This window comes from Amblyomma americanum, chromosome 1 (genome assembly GCF_052857255.1).
Source record: "Amblyomma americanum isolate KBUSLIRL-KWMA chromosome 1, ASM5285725v1, whole genome shotgun sequence".
In the NCBI taxonomy this organism is placed as follows: Eukaryota; Metazoa; Arthropoda; class Arachnida; order Ixodida; family Ixodidae; genus Amblyomma; species Amblyomma americanum.
The window spans coordinates 149828968-149842491 of NC_135497.1; the positions used below are offsets into that span (position 1 = coordinate 149828968).

The 13524-nt window shown below is 43.5% G+C and overlaps 1 protein-coding gene across 1 annotated transcript in view; it reads left to right on the forward strand.

The window, feature by feature from the left end:
• Positions 1–13524, forward strand: part of LOC144113918 (vesicle-associated membrane protein-associated protein B-like) — a 36776-nt gene that overhangs the window by 6915 nt on the left and 16337 nt on the right. Inside the window, 4 exon segments of the mRNA XM_077647310.1 lie at positions 2012–2092; positions 3209–3247; positions 3249–3290; positions 13188–13286. Coding sequence (XP_077503436.1) covers positions 2012–2092; positions 3209–3247; positions 3249–3290; positions 13188–13286 — 261 coding nt within the window.

Sequence of the window (13524 nt, forward strand, 5' to 3'; positions counted from 1 at the left end):
CAGCTGCAGTCAGGGTTGGGTAAAGGTGGCTTCCCTTGCTTTTCCTCCACACAAGGGGGTCTTCGGACTGGGAAAGAAGGGAGCCCTTCAAGTACCCAGCAACCTCATCCGAGATTGTACGGCTTGACTGATGATGTGCACGCAAACTGAAGTGTGTAACTGCACTCCACACAAAGTCCCCTCATGGGTTTGCAGAGCAGGTGCTGTTCTCACTTGTTGCTGTACCTTGTTGATCAACTGGCACAGTCTCTTCTGCTGCCGTTGTGAGTAGAGTGAACGCCCATTGCTTTGTGGGTCATTCAGCATAACAGATATTTTTGTATCTAGGATCGACCAACATTGCCAATGCAGGAAGGCGTGACATCTTGATATCAGGGAACCTAGTCTTGATGCTGCGGAAAAGGCTTGAGGCAAGCAATGCTGCCTCACCGCCTTCGGAAGCATGTTCAGCTAGAACCACCTTGGTACACTACAACAGGGGAGTGACTTGTGACAGCATGGAATATCTGTCCCCAGACAGTTCAATTGTGGCGTGGTCACGTGGCTTCAAGACTTTCATTGCTGCATTCATAAGCTTCCACTTACTTGCGTTTAAGTTTGGAACTGCGTCATTCTGAAAGTTCTACGGTGATGACCATACGGAGCTTCACGAGCCTGGCCAGAATGGCATGCTCACTGTTCCATCGCGTCGGGAGGTCTTTTATAACCTCGAGAGGGTCAAGCTGCATGTTTCTCTGAATTTCCTTGCTAGGGTTGTTGCTAGGGCGGTCGTCGTGCCTGTCGGGGTCTTCAGGACTGTCTTGCATTTAAGACCTCGAGCTTCGGTTCCCGATGGAATCATTACAAAAAGTTCCAAATCAGATTGCTGGCCGCATACACGTCCCCCATGGTGCTAGTGGTCCAAGGCGGCTGGGATTGATCAATGGCCTCTGCGGCAGAGACAGACTCGCCCACCAAACACAATCGACCATGCCGACGAGATGCGTTTTTGCACGCCTTTGTTCTGAGCTTTTCTGGATTGGTCTGGATTGGATTGGGGAAAGTATTACTGAATCCAAAACCGAAACTTCCGGAAACGCCTTCTTCCTGCCGAGTGTGGCTATTTGATCGAGCCGAATACTTCGAAATTTTCGAGTAACAAAATTCGAATTGAAGCAAATATCGAATAGTGCATTATTCGTTCAACTATTCGAAAATATTGGACTATTCGCACAAGCCTAGTGTTGCATATTTCTGCTGGCTGTAGTGCAGATGTCCCCGGACCAGGACGAATTTTTCTTTAACTGCAAAGTTTCTAAGAAAGCTGTATAGCTTTCCTTTGTAGCCGTTTGGCTGTGCTTGGGGGGATGCCAATGAGTAATTTCTCCCTTATTACAAATCTACTCCACCTTTGGGGTTTCCCCTAAACATTTGACCAATATGTTTATCAATTTTAACTAGAATGTTAAAATTTAGAATCCACTGATGCCTTTAAATTGTTCTAGGAAAAACCTCCTTGCACCCATTCTTCTTTTCTGTAGAAGGCATGGTCCTGCAGGATTTTATTGTGCATTTTGTTCATTGGAATAGATTTGTAGTTCTTGGGGGATCTTGAAGGGACAGTGAGGACCGATTGAAGTTGTGCTGTATCAGTTCTTACTTTCACTGAATACTGAGCTCGCGTAAGCCACAAAATAGAAAAAAAAAGTGGAAGGCAGGTGTCATCTCCAGCTGATGTTGCAAGTAAAGTGTGGTACGTCGACTCAGATATTTGGGCATGGGTCCCCAAGGCTAGGCGACACTGCTATTCACTTTGAAGCAGCTATCACAGAGTCCTTTGAATCGAGTGGCGAGAAAATATTCAAATCCACTTTTCTCAGTAATAATTGGAACCTTTGCTGCCAGGCAAGCATTGACATACCCAGAAGGAGCCGTAGAATTGATTTTTACTGAGAACAAAAATTGGATGGTGTTCTCAGTATCCCTTTAGTAGTTCAGTGTTCAGATTATGTTAGTTAGTATTTTATTTCAGTGGAGAGATGCCAATCCAGAAAGTCTCATGGATTCGAAGTTGAGGTGCGTCTTTGAAATGCCAACTGAAGCTGCACCACAAGTAAGTTTTGGCCATGCTTGAATAATTTTGCTTGATTTCTTTGAGCCCTCCTTAAAAGTTGGGTTTTGGATGGTTTAAAAGGCTAGACAATCACTTCTAAAAAGCTATAAATGTAGTGCTGGAACGCAGTTTATTATCATTTTTATTTTACGTGACAGTTGCTTCTGGGCTGCAGGGCTATACAAAATTTGTGTGTGTGTGCGTGCGCATTTGTGTCCGTGCTTGCTTGTTATGTTTTTCTATAACTGGTCATATTTAAGCTAGTGATATTCATGACAACTTCATTATCTGACTAAATGCAGTTTAAGTTGGCCGTTTTTTGCAACTTATGTGCTTCCTATCAATGTTTTTGCATGCATGGATGTGCGCACATGCACACATGCACATACACATGCACAGAAATTTTTGGGAAGCTAACAAACGAGTTCTGTTCTGCTATTGACCGTTGCATGCAACTGTCATGCATTTGTAAAGGGTAGATGAGTGCTTTAAAGTATGACTAAAGCTGACTGTAATAAATTAGATGAGTTTAAAATTTCCTGCTTGTATTTCATTTACTTTGCAGGGTTTTTCTCCTTTTGCTATCTCTAGTGCTACGTTATTCACACAAGTAGATGGGCTATTCTGTGCCGCCCTGACACAGATATTTTTCTTATTAGCTTTTTGTTCAATGCATGTAAAGCAGCAGTTCCTGTTTTGAATAATAATCTGTATTCTGTAGAAAATGTACTGTATCTGTGCTATAGCTTTCATTGAAGCATAATTTGCTTTCACTTGGTGGCAGCTTTGCTGCGTAATTTAGCTCTTGCTGTTTTTCAAGGATTTGCCCCTTTTACTACTGCCACTCCATGCTAGCACAGGTGCATTTAAGAACCAGAATGGTATTTTTGTGTGTAGGATGTAGTGCATACACTGAGTAACAAGGTGTACGGCACACTGCTGTAGACCGTATCACTAACTGAAACCAGTGTATGTGCATGGGTGTGTGTAGGTGTGTTTTGTCTACCCTTCCCCTGCCCCAAAGTCTTGTGGCAAGGTCAATGGAACTTTCCCCTCCTTTTCTGTCTGGGTCACTGTGTGTCCCGCGGCCGAAATGTTTTCCCCCTTTTCCTGTAGAATAACCTAGACGTGAGCACGTCCCATGGGGATGAGAAGGGGAGCTGCCCCTAAGGGAGAGTGTGCCCCAAAATCCCCCAAGGTGAGTTCCACCCGGGTGCCCCCTTCACTGCCCTCCCTTGCCTTCTTTGACCATTGCAGCGTGTATGCACATTGCTTATACACATCATTCAGGCCTTTGTCCAGAATGCACAAAATCAGTGTTCAATATTAATGGTTTTTCTCTTTTTTGGTCTGTGCTTTTTGTGTCTAAAGCTTTGCCATTCAAGACATTCTTTGTTTTTTTTTAATGGTGCATTGTGGCCCTGTTGGACATACAGGGCAGCAATAACAGGCATATATGGTGGCACTGTGGATGTTGCTGCTTCTTTGTGTGCTAAGGTTATGTACGCAGTTATCCCGTAGCGGTTCAGCTCAGCCATTTAATAAAGTAGGTTGCCTGCATGAAATGTGTTCAACAAATTGAGAAATAAGCAGTATGGCGCATCTGATTTTTATTTGTGCTCTGGATAGTTATTCACCAACCAGACCACGTACCCAGATGTTGTGCTTAATAAGACAGCTAACTTCACTTTCCGGTCTGGATTTAATTTCTGATTACCTTCACTTGCCTATCGTATTACATGTTTAAATGTGAACCTTTACTGTATGTCAAGTGTTGTCTGTCTGTACATGGTGGCTTATTACATTAACTACATTTAGCTTTTGCTAGTGTCCATGCCCAACTTTGATGTGTTCTAGCCAAAGTACATACTGCCGCAAGCTGAGAGGAGACGACAGAGAGAACAGTATTGAATCTCGAAGCAGATATTCTGCACATACAGGAAAACCTTGTCAATTAGAGCCCTGATCATTTGTTCATTCGGATAATTAGAACTGCCGGCATAGTTCCAGCCAATGTAAGCCTGTGGCATCGGTCATGAATTCAGTCAGAGCTGGGCTCACATTAGTCCGCACAGGCTCTCTGACGTAGAGCCCATGTACAGAAAAACTAGATCAGCAAGTGATCGTTCGAACAGTCCTCCTCACCCTCTGCAATGTTGCCCACTCACCTGTGACAATGTACAGGCAGGCGTGATGATGATCGATGGCTTCGTCGCAAATAGTCTGGCTTTGCTGTTGTTTTCCTGTTTAGAAGGCATCTTACCATTCCAGTGCTGACACAATTTCCCTCCGTTCTGTCCATGTGGTTTTTCCATTCTCCCATTGTGCCGACATTGCTGCATGCTCGTCGCATTGTTTGCAGTTTGTGCAGTAAAGTTTTCTCACACATGAGGGTGTTTGTGAGGAGGCTTCACTGCTACCACATCACATCATGAAGGAAGCTGCCCAGGTCATTTAGCAGCAGTACTGCTTTAGTATTCCCAACCGTGTGCATGCAGTAAACCATTTCACGGAGCTCTGAAAAATTGTTTTCCATTTTCAAAGCAGGTAACTATTTTCAAAGTTCTCATCAAATACGATGGGAACAGTTTTAAGCAGTCTTTTTTTTTTTTTTGCGAACCATTCAGTTATGTGATCGTTGAATAATTCGGGCATATTTTCCGGCTTTTCAATCTACTTTAATAAGGTTTTACTGCACCAGCTGTATACAGTGTTATCAGAATTTAGCCTTGGTGTAAAAAGGCAGTTTTACACTGGAGCAGTTTGTTGTAACTTCGACTCGTTAATGCTGCTGGGCTGTCATACAGCTATTGTTGCCAGTGTGCAAGTGGCATCAAAACTTGTGTAATACATGCACCTGTGTGATTATTTTACACTGACGGTCCGAGCATTAATGTTTTCTCATTATGCTATGCATCAGTGTAGTTGTATTACAGCACCTTGTTTCATTCGCTTTTGATGAGGCTCATACAGCCCATATCATAGGTGAACTCTAGTGGTCAAGGAGTAGCATCATGTTTCCTAGATTTGTCAGGATGCAACAGTGAAACTGAATGTACGTTTTCGAAGTATTGGTGTAAAGTGCGTACACAATTTATGGTGTGCTTTTCCATTTTATACAGTCAAGCTTCATTGCAGCAAACAGATAAAAAATCGTAAAATAGTTTCATATTGCTGAAATTCGTAATATAAAATTTCTCGAAAACTCTTGCAGGAGAACTGCTGTTTAGTCAATGAAAGGCAGCAACTGGGAGAAACCTTTACCATAGTTTTAGCACTGTTTCAAAGCCGCTTATGGCGATTGCAGGGGTTGCAAAAAAAAAAGAGTGACAAATGCCAGTTAGGTTGTCTTTCCCACACAGCACCGTGAGCACACGGTGGTAGCACATCAAACACTAGCTGGGGTGGCTTCTCCACATTACAGTGGTGTTGCGTGAGCAATGGGACACGAGGACAAAACCACCGCCCAGTTTCACCACTTCCATGTCAATCTATGTGAGCACAGGATGACTACTGGCAGGCTACAACCGACCATGCCACTGGTCCGAGGCAATTTTGACCGGGGCATGAGGCGTAAAAGCAGCAAAAGGGTGCCGACTGAGTACCAAATTTTCACGCCACTGTATTTTCCGTGGTGCTGTTGGCAAGGTAGAGATTAAAACGTGAACTGTGGCATGAATACTTTGTCGCACCACCACCAGTTACTCATGTAGCGAGGCCAAGCCTGCTGCCTGCCATTCGAGCGGGCACAGCTGGCGCTCGGCAGTGTGATATGTCCGTTTTATGACAAACTGCGTTCGATATATAGAGTAAGAATTCCATGTGTTTGTTAAAAACGTTTAGAATTAGTTTTATATAGCCAATAATTTATAATGTCAGGTAATTTGTAATAATTTGTGTTCATTATATCGAGCTTTGACTGTAGCTACCTCCTGCCTTATTTCGGCTTTGTAGTGAGATGACCACATTGTGTTGTCACTGTGGCATGACAGTTATTTGGATCATTGTAACAATGCTGCTGTTTGATGTGAGTATTAACCGCAGTTTAAATCTGATTTATTCTGTCCATGGGGGAGTTATGTATGACTGAAGGCCTGTATTATTTAGTGCAGTGGAAATAAAGCAGCATTGGGGAAGCTGCAGCTGGCATTAGCAAGTGAGGGCTGAATCCTCGGTTGTTCTCGCATGAGAATGATTATTGTGGCTGACTCGTGCCCCCTGACCTCGGCGAGTGTACATTATGGACGTGGTTGTTGTACACTAGCCAAAGCGCCGGCCAGTTGAGAGTTGACATGTGAGCAGCTTTGAGAATTTGGCTGCTGACTTGCTAACACGAGCTGTGTACTTCTGCAACATTTGGGGCAGGCAACAGATTTTGGGCAGTGATTTCGAGGATGCCAATGGATACTTGCCACTGCTAATAAGCCCACAATACAAGTGTCGTGTGTGGCAGTCTGAGTAGATGGCAACATTGATGGCTTTGCCAGAACTTACTGGATCAACATTTAGAAAAGAAAAAAAATTGTGGCTTGGAGTGTATTGAATTCGAGTTTAAATTTCTGCTTGAATGCATTTTTGTGGTGGTAATACATACACGCAATTTCATTTTATGGACTGAATAGAGAATTTCCACTTAAATTCTGTAAAAGCAGTCAAGGGAAAGGGAGTGGAGTGCGACTGCAGACCAGAAAATATGGTGTTTACATTGGGCATCGGGTGCAGCTCTTGAATGTGGGTACAGCAGGGATGCTTGTTACACCATTGGAGCATTGAAACTGCTCTGGGAGTTAAAGGGATGTGAAGACAAGGGAAAGTACATGCCCACTCTTTTCTTGTTAAGATATGTTGTTAGGTTAGTTTGTTCATTTCACAAACAGCACAAAGATGGGACGTGGGAGCAACAAGGTCAGCTGGTGTTTATCTGTGCTGAGTTGGTATGCATGTAGGCATCCTGTGGAAGCTAATGTGGGCAGGAGTCATGCCAGGTACAGTCATTAAAATTTCACCAGGAAGATTTATAAAATGTGGCATTGCAGTTAAAAAAAAAACTTAAGTAATTATCGTGTAACTGGCCAAAGTAACCGTCCAATGTGTGATCATCAGCATGTTAATGGGATGTCCAGTTCTGTGCTTCACGTAGTGCTCGGCTTAACGGTTATGATGCTCGGCTGCTAATCCGAAAGACTCTGGTTTGACCCGGCCCATGGTGATCACATTTAGAGGGAAGTGAAACGCTAGAGACCAGTGTTACTTTGCAATGTCTATCCAGAGGCCTCCACTACTGTGTCCCTCATAGCCAGAGTTGCAACGGGACGTTAAACCCCATAAACCCCACATAGGGCTTGGCATGCTTTTTGCAACAAGCAGATTCTGTTCTTTGACACTGACTTTGTTCCAGAGCTAGCTGCCTGAGCTTCTGCCTTCCGCACCCCTAAGAAAAATGGCAGAAGGGCTGATGTGTGTAGTGAGTGTTGTGTCCTAAGCCAGCCATGTACAAGGTCAATGCTGAAGAATGGCAGTGCCAAGCGCTGTGTGGAGTTCACATTTAAAGCGCTGCACAACATCCCTTTCATGTTCTGGCCAAATCGGAAAATTTCTTGACTGCAGCAAAAAGAGTATCCAGAATGCTGCCAGCAAAGATCGCTAGCAGCATTGTGCACACTTTATTTATTCCACGCGCTACTTTTTCCATTCAAATAAATTGGCGTTCTGTTCTTGAAGGAGTCTTAGTAAATACAGTAGAACAGCGGTGGTACGTTCATGGGTGCTGTGTGTCTTCACGTGCCAGTCCTGTCTAGGCTCCCACAGAAACCCATGTATAGAAACTCTGCTGTTTATTCTCAGCATCAGGTTTTCGGCTATGTTTTCGTTGCAACTGTGGCGGCAATAAAGCATGCGGGAAAGCATGCTTTATTGCGGATGTCACTTCACGATAGTGATTCACCTCGTGCTGCCAATCTGACAGCCAACATTTGGCACACACACAGCGGCAACAGAGCCAGAGCGAACTCTGGACTCCATCGATTCTTGGCCACCACAGTGTTCTGTGGCTTGCAGCATGTGGCGCCAAGGCCGAGCACACTTGCAGGTGGTATGAATCTTGTTGTGGCTGCTGGTGCTGTTCCATCACAGCTGAGGGCATGAGCACTAGCGATCAGAGGAGGCGCACCGCGCGACAGATGCTGCACGGGCAGCGCTGTACGTGATGCAGTTGCGCAGGTTGGCTTAATGTATGTTTCTGTCATCCACGTTTTTCCTTTTGCCTGTAGACTAAAAATGCACTTTCTAGGTTCTAATAGATGAGGATTGTGTAGGGTTAAGGGGGGAAGCTGGTCTTAGAAAAAAAAAATTATTAATGAAGTCACAATTATGAAATCTCAGAGAACATGTATTTTTGCATGCTGATTCCAAATATGGAATTTAATTTAATGTACAACAAGTCCTTGTGGACTTGATGCAATATGTTATGTAACTTTTTGTGGAGAGCTTTAACGAAATTTTGCTGCAGGGAACTTGCTAGAATGTATGCCGTCCGCTTGTCTTGACAACAAGCTATGCAATAAGGGGTAAAATTATTATCGTGCCTATCACAGAAGTTGAGTTACAGGGTTTTGAACTTCGTACTTCACAAACGGGAAGAAAAATTTGTCTTCCTGTTTCTGAAGTGACAACTTTAAAATTCTATAACTCAATTTCTATGACAGGCAGGATGATAATTTTAGCTTTATTGCATAGCTTAATGTCAAGAGAAACCAATGGCATGCATTCTAGCAAGTTCCCTGCAGCAGGATTTCTTGAAAGCTCTCCACAAAATGTCACATAACATATTGCATAAGTGCTCAAGAAATTGTTGTACAATAAATTAAATTCCATATTTGGAATCAGCATGCAAAAATACATGTTCCTGAATATTTCATAATTGTGACTTCATGAATAAAATTTTTTTTCTAAGACCCTCTTCCCCCCTTAAAGCGGCCGCCAGGAAAACAGTGCAGAAGCATGCATGCGTGCCCAAGCTTCGCCCGCTTTCATGCACCCACCCTCTTCACTGTTGCCTTCCTTCCACCAAGAGCTGCTCAGGCAAACTAAGATTCATCGTAGGGCATTTAGGCCATTTTGTGCATGCAGACGGATCGCGAGAGCCACAAAGCCTTCCAAATTCCAGAGAAGCATGTTCCTTTGCTAGAAGTAAAGCAAGAACTGCAGGTAACAATGTACTTTTTCTTTTTCTTTTTTATGCACGGTTCTAGGCTTCAGTGTTTCCCGGTTTTTTTTTTTTTTCTTGTGGTGTCGTGAAAATGGTAACGGCGGGGTTCTGCTGTAGCATTTTGGCTGGTATAGCGTTGAACTTTCGGCAACTTTCAAGCATGGCTGGGGTGTTCACTGTCAAATAACTACACTGAATGACACAGTCATTGGAAGTCACTGTAACATTGTGCTTTCAGTGTGCACAATAGGTTTTTTTGCACTGTACACACCAAAGAAAACATGTATTGCGTTGGCCAAGGAGGCTGACATTTTTAACACATACAATCAAGACAGGCTTTTCGGACTTTCTGTGGTCTGCAATGGCGTCCGACGAATCAAATTTCACCATAAAAAATCTCTCTACATCAACTTGTGATTGCCAGTATGGCGGAAGGAAGGGATCTGCAGGTTCGTGCACATCATTTCGATGCCTCATATGATGCACAGATTACACGCGATGACTGCTTTTGTGAGCTCGGCATTTGATGGCTGTACTGCCACCACCACGTAACAGACAAATGCGCAGACTGGCTGAAGTCTAAGCGTGAAAGCAAACCCGCCAATGTGGCAGCTGAGTTGCACCCGCCATATGGAGGGCATGAAACAAAGGCGAATATGGTAATAGAGACAAGAACCGACAAATGGCTGAAATAAGTTCCGTTGGCATTGGCCTTCGTAATTAGGCCTAACGACTAAGCCGAAAACCAACCTTTAAACCTGCGACGTATCAGTTGTTTTATGGGCTCTACTGTGGTTTGCATGTAATAAATGGCATTTTGCCTTTCATCAAAATGAGTTTTGACGGTGTTGCAATAGAACAGTTGAGGTTGCAGTGCGTTTTCACGGAGGTATGAGCTCCTCGCTTCAAAAGCGCAGCCATTTTCTTCCACTTGCCGTCTCCATGAAGAGCAGCCTCCCATGTGCTTCTCTGCTGCATCTTCGTATATTTGGGAGGAAATAACTATGGCACAAATGAGTTCCATGAAACTTGGACTACTTTTCCAAGTTTTAGCAGCAGACAATGTCGGAGAAGGCTGCCAGCTCGCAACCGTGTATGATGAGCAAGTCCGCTGAGAATATCAGCCCCACTGTTAAAGAAGCTTCCGTTTAGCTTGAATTGCACTTTATTCGATCAAGTTTTCGATTCCCCCCTCAAGTCTGAACTAATGAGAGTCCACTATACACATTATATGGCGGCTTGGCTATTGGTGGTGGTGCTGCGTCAAATGAGAAGGAAGTCTGAAAAATCTAGCAATCTCTTGTGATGTGTCTGAAATTTCAGGCACACTCAATTCGGCATGTCGGAAAAATCAAGTCTTAATTTTCGGTCCTCTACTATCGTCGGCACCTAAGAACTTTGCGCATTAATATATGTGCTGCATGTATCGGGCTTCATGTATTTGTGGATGGCTTTAGTGTGTATGCCCGGCTAATAGGAACAGGTCATTGAAATAGGTGCAACATGAAGTACTTGCTACATGTGTCGCACTTCATGACCATGTATAGATTCAAGCTCTGTGCCTGGGTGTCAGAATTCCATTTACACAAATGCACCTGAATTCCCTGTAGCCATGTTACTCGGGTACCCTGACGTAATCTGATGAAAAGGCAGGTGCATCAGAGATAATTGAAATAGTGGCTGTTGATTTAATTTTTTAGCGAAGATTCGACTGCTGGGGAGGCACAAGGGCAGCATGATGCAGCCGACGATTTTCCTTATGTTCCCATTATTTGTTGCCAGCATTTGATCAGAAGCAGTTGGAGAGAGAGACTGGAATGAGGGATTCTGTGACTAAGCTGGACAAAGTAGTTTTCATGCACCATCCCTCACAATGTCAGCTCATCACACAGAGGAGGCAACTGACAGCAAGGAGTAGTGCCACCGTTAATGTGTCCTGCGACAAGTTTATGCACCACCTGCACATTTTCAGCCAATTGAGTCATCGCAGTGCTCAATTTGCATGATAGAGGCGAGCTTGACTGGTCTAGTAAATTGACAGCTTCTTGGACTTCCAGGATACAATGAACGTGATAAGTTGCATGAAAAAGAAAAAATCTGACATTGTTTTCTGGAAAGTAGAACTGCAACAAAAAGGTAGAACACAAAGGAGATGATGAGAAATGAATTTGGGTAGTATGCCTTGCAGGAGTATGAAATCCTGTATGTTTTTTATTGTCTTTTGCCATGGACTGGCTTAGTAAGCACTCCGATGTTTTCTCTCAAGACTCAGTTGCACAAAGGGGTTAAAAATGTTAACAAGAGCAAGGGGAGAGACTGAGCATGAGCGGACGAGTCGAGAATAGAATGCGAGGAACTGGGAGATCATAAAGCGAATGCATCTGAAAGAGTGGAGATTGCGTTGCTGAATAGGCTAAATGTACTCATTCAAGCTGAAGAGCTAAGTTAGTGACACTCCTTTGCCTAAGGCCAACTCCCCTAACAGCAATCGTATTTGACACCACAGGTAGCAGAATCCTGATGAAGCTGTCTGTGACATGCTCGCTAGTCACTTTACTTTTCATGCAAAGGGCTAAATAAATGTTAAATTTTTTGCTGCTGTGTTGGCTCAGTTTTCCTTATCTCAGCATGATGTGTACTTCTGCTACTAAGTTCTCTTTAAGGCACACCTGGTGTAGGTTTGCCAGTGTACTGGAAGATAAAGCAGCATGTGCTAGCAGTATGGCCTGTTCCTGCTTGTAGTGAGATGCAGCGCAACAACAGCAGTCTGTTGTCATGCTGCAGCTTTTTTATTTCTGTGCTTGTGAATGCACACTTGAGTCCTGTCTTGTTGGAAAACCAACCAGTGGCAGCACTTTTTCAGTGATATTGAGAAAGCTTCTCCTATGCATAAAAACTGCTGCATGTTGCCAGTTTGTAAATAATGGGCTGGGGCTGTCAAATTTTTTGCGGTCTCTGTTTTGAGGTCTGGATAGAAAATAGCTTGCATTTCAAGCCTGCAGTACTATTCTGAAAGAAAATTAAGCTTTTATGTTTTTTGTGGCTGCTTTATTTTTGTATGTGGTGTTCACCATTTGCATCAATTACTAGGCAATTAAACTGACTTACTAGTGCTCACAGGCACATAATGTCATTTGGTGGGCCTCGTCCAGCCGACGTTAGTGTAGCAGGATATGTCGTTCAGCATCGTATTTATCTTCAGCGATTTGCTTAGAGTGAAGTGACCAGACATTAGAAATCTTGCTTTTCAACACAAATTAACTTGTTGCAGCCAGTGTTCAATAGTAGCCCTGTATTGTCATTCCATGTATGGATCCCTGGCTTCTTCGTTTAGGAATTGATCATTCTACTTGGCATAACGGTGCAGTGAAGAACATTGGCTGAAATAGCCAGTGTTCTGAGTACCTTTTGCAAGGCTGATAGCTTGGGCTGATAGTTGCAGAAACTGAAATTGCTTGCGTGCTTCTGGAGCAATTTCATTTTGTTTATTCAGTTTTGTCAATCCAATAATGGTAGCTTATTTGCAACGCCATTTGTATTAAAACATCTGTCCTGGGTTGTAAAGCATTTTTCTCCCCCTCTAATAAGCAAGAGGTTCTGAAAAATTTGTGAAGCTATGGAGTAAGTATTTTGTGTTTTCTCCATTGGTATCTTTTTCTTCACCTAAGATCTACGACAGCCTTGCATGTTCCAAGTTATGTCTGTATAGTGGCCACTGTACAAAGCAGCCTGAAAAGGTGCCTTCGTCATTTACCTGTCTTAGTACTCCTAGTATTTCATGCAGCATATATTATTTATGTGCCTTTCCTTATTATCTTTTGCACTTTAGTCCACAATTAAGATCAGTGGTGTCCAGTAGTGGTATCTTACATAGCAGTGTCATTCCAGGCTAGCAATTTGGAAGCAGACCTGAAAAAAGCCACTGAGGAGTGTCGGCGACTGCGTGAGGAAGTTGCCAGCCTGCGCCAGGAAAACGCTGCTCTAAAGGTAAATGTTTCTTGCTGCAGTTTCCTGTGTGTCTACTTCATAGCGCTTCAGCTAATTGCATCTCCTGCTCTATTTGGAAGGAACACGCGTGTATTTCTCTGTGCAGTGCCAGGACACAGAGTGCTACTTTTGCAGACACTTGCAGAGATAGCGTCATGTATTACACAGGGTCGGAAGATTCTTAAGGGCTAAATTTCCTGATTTAGTTAAGAAACTTCTCACAAAGTTTGGATGTTAT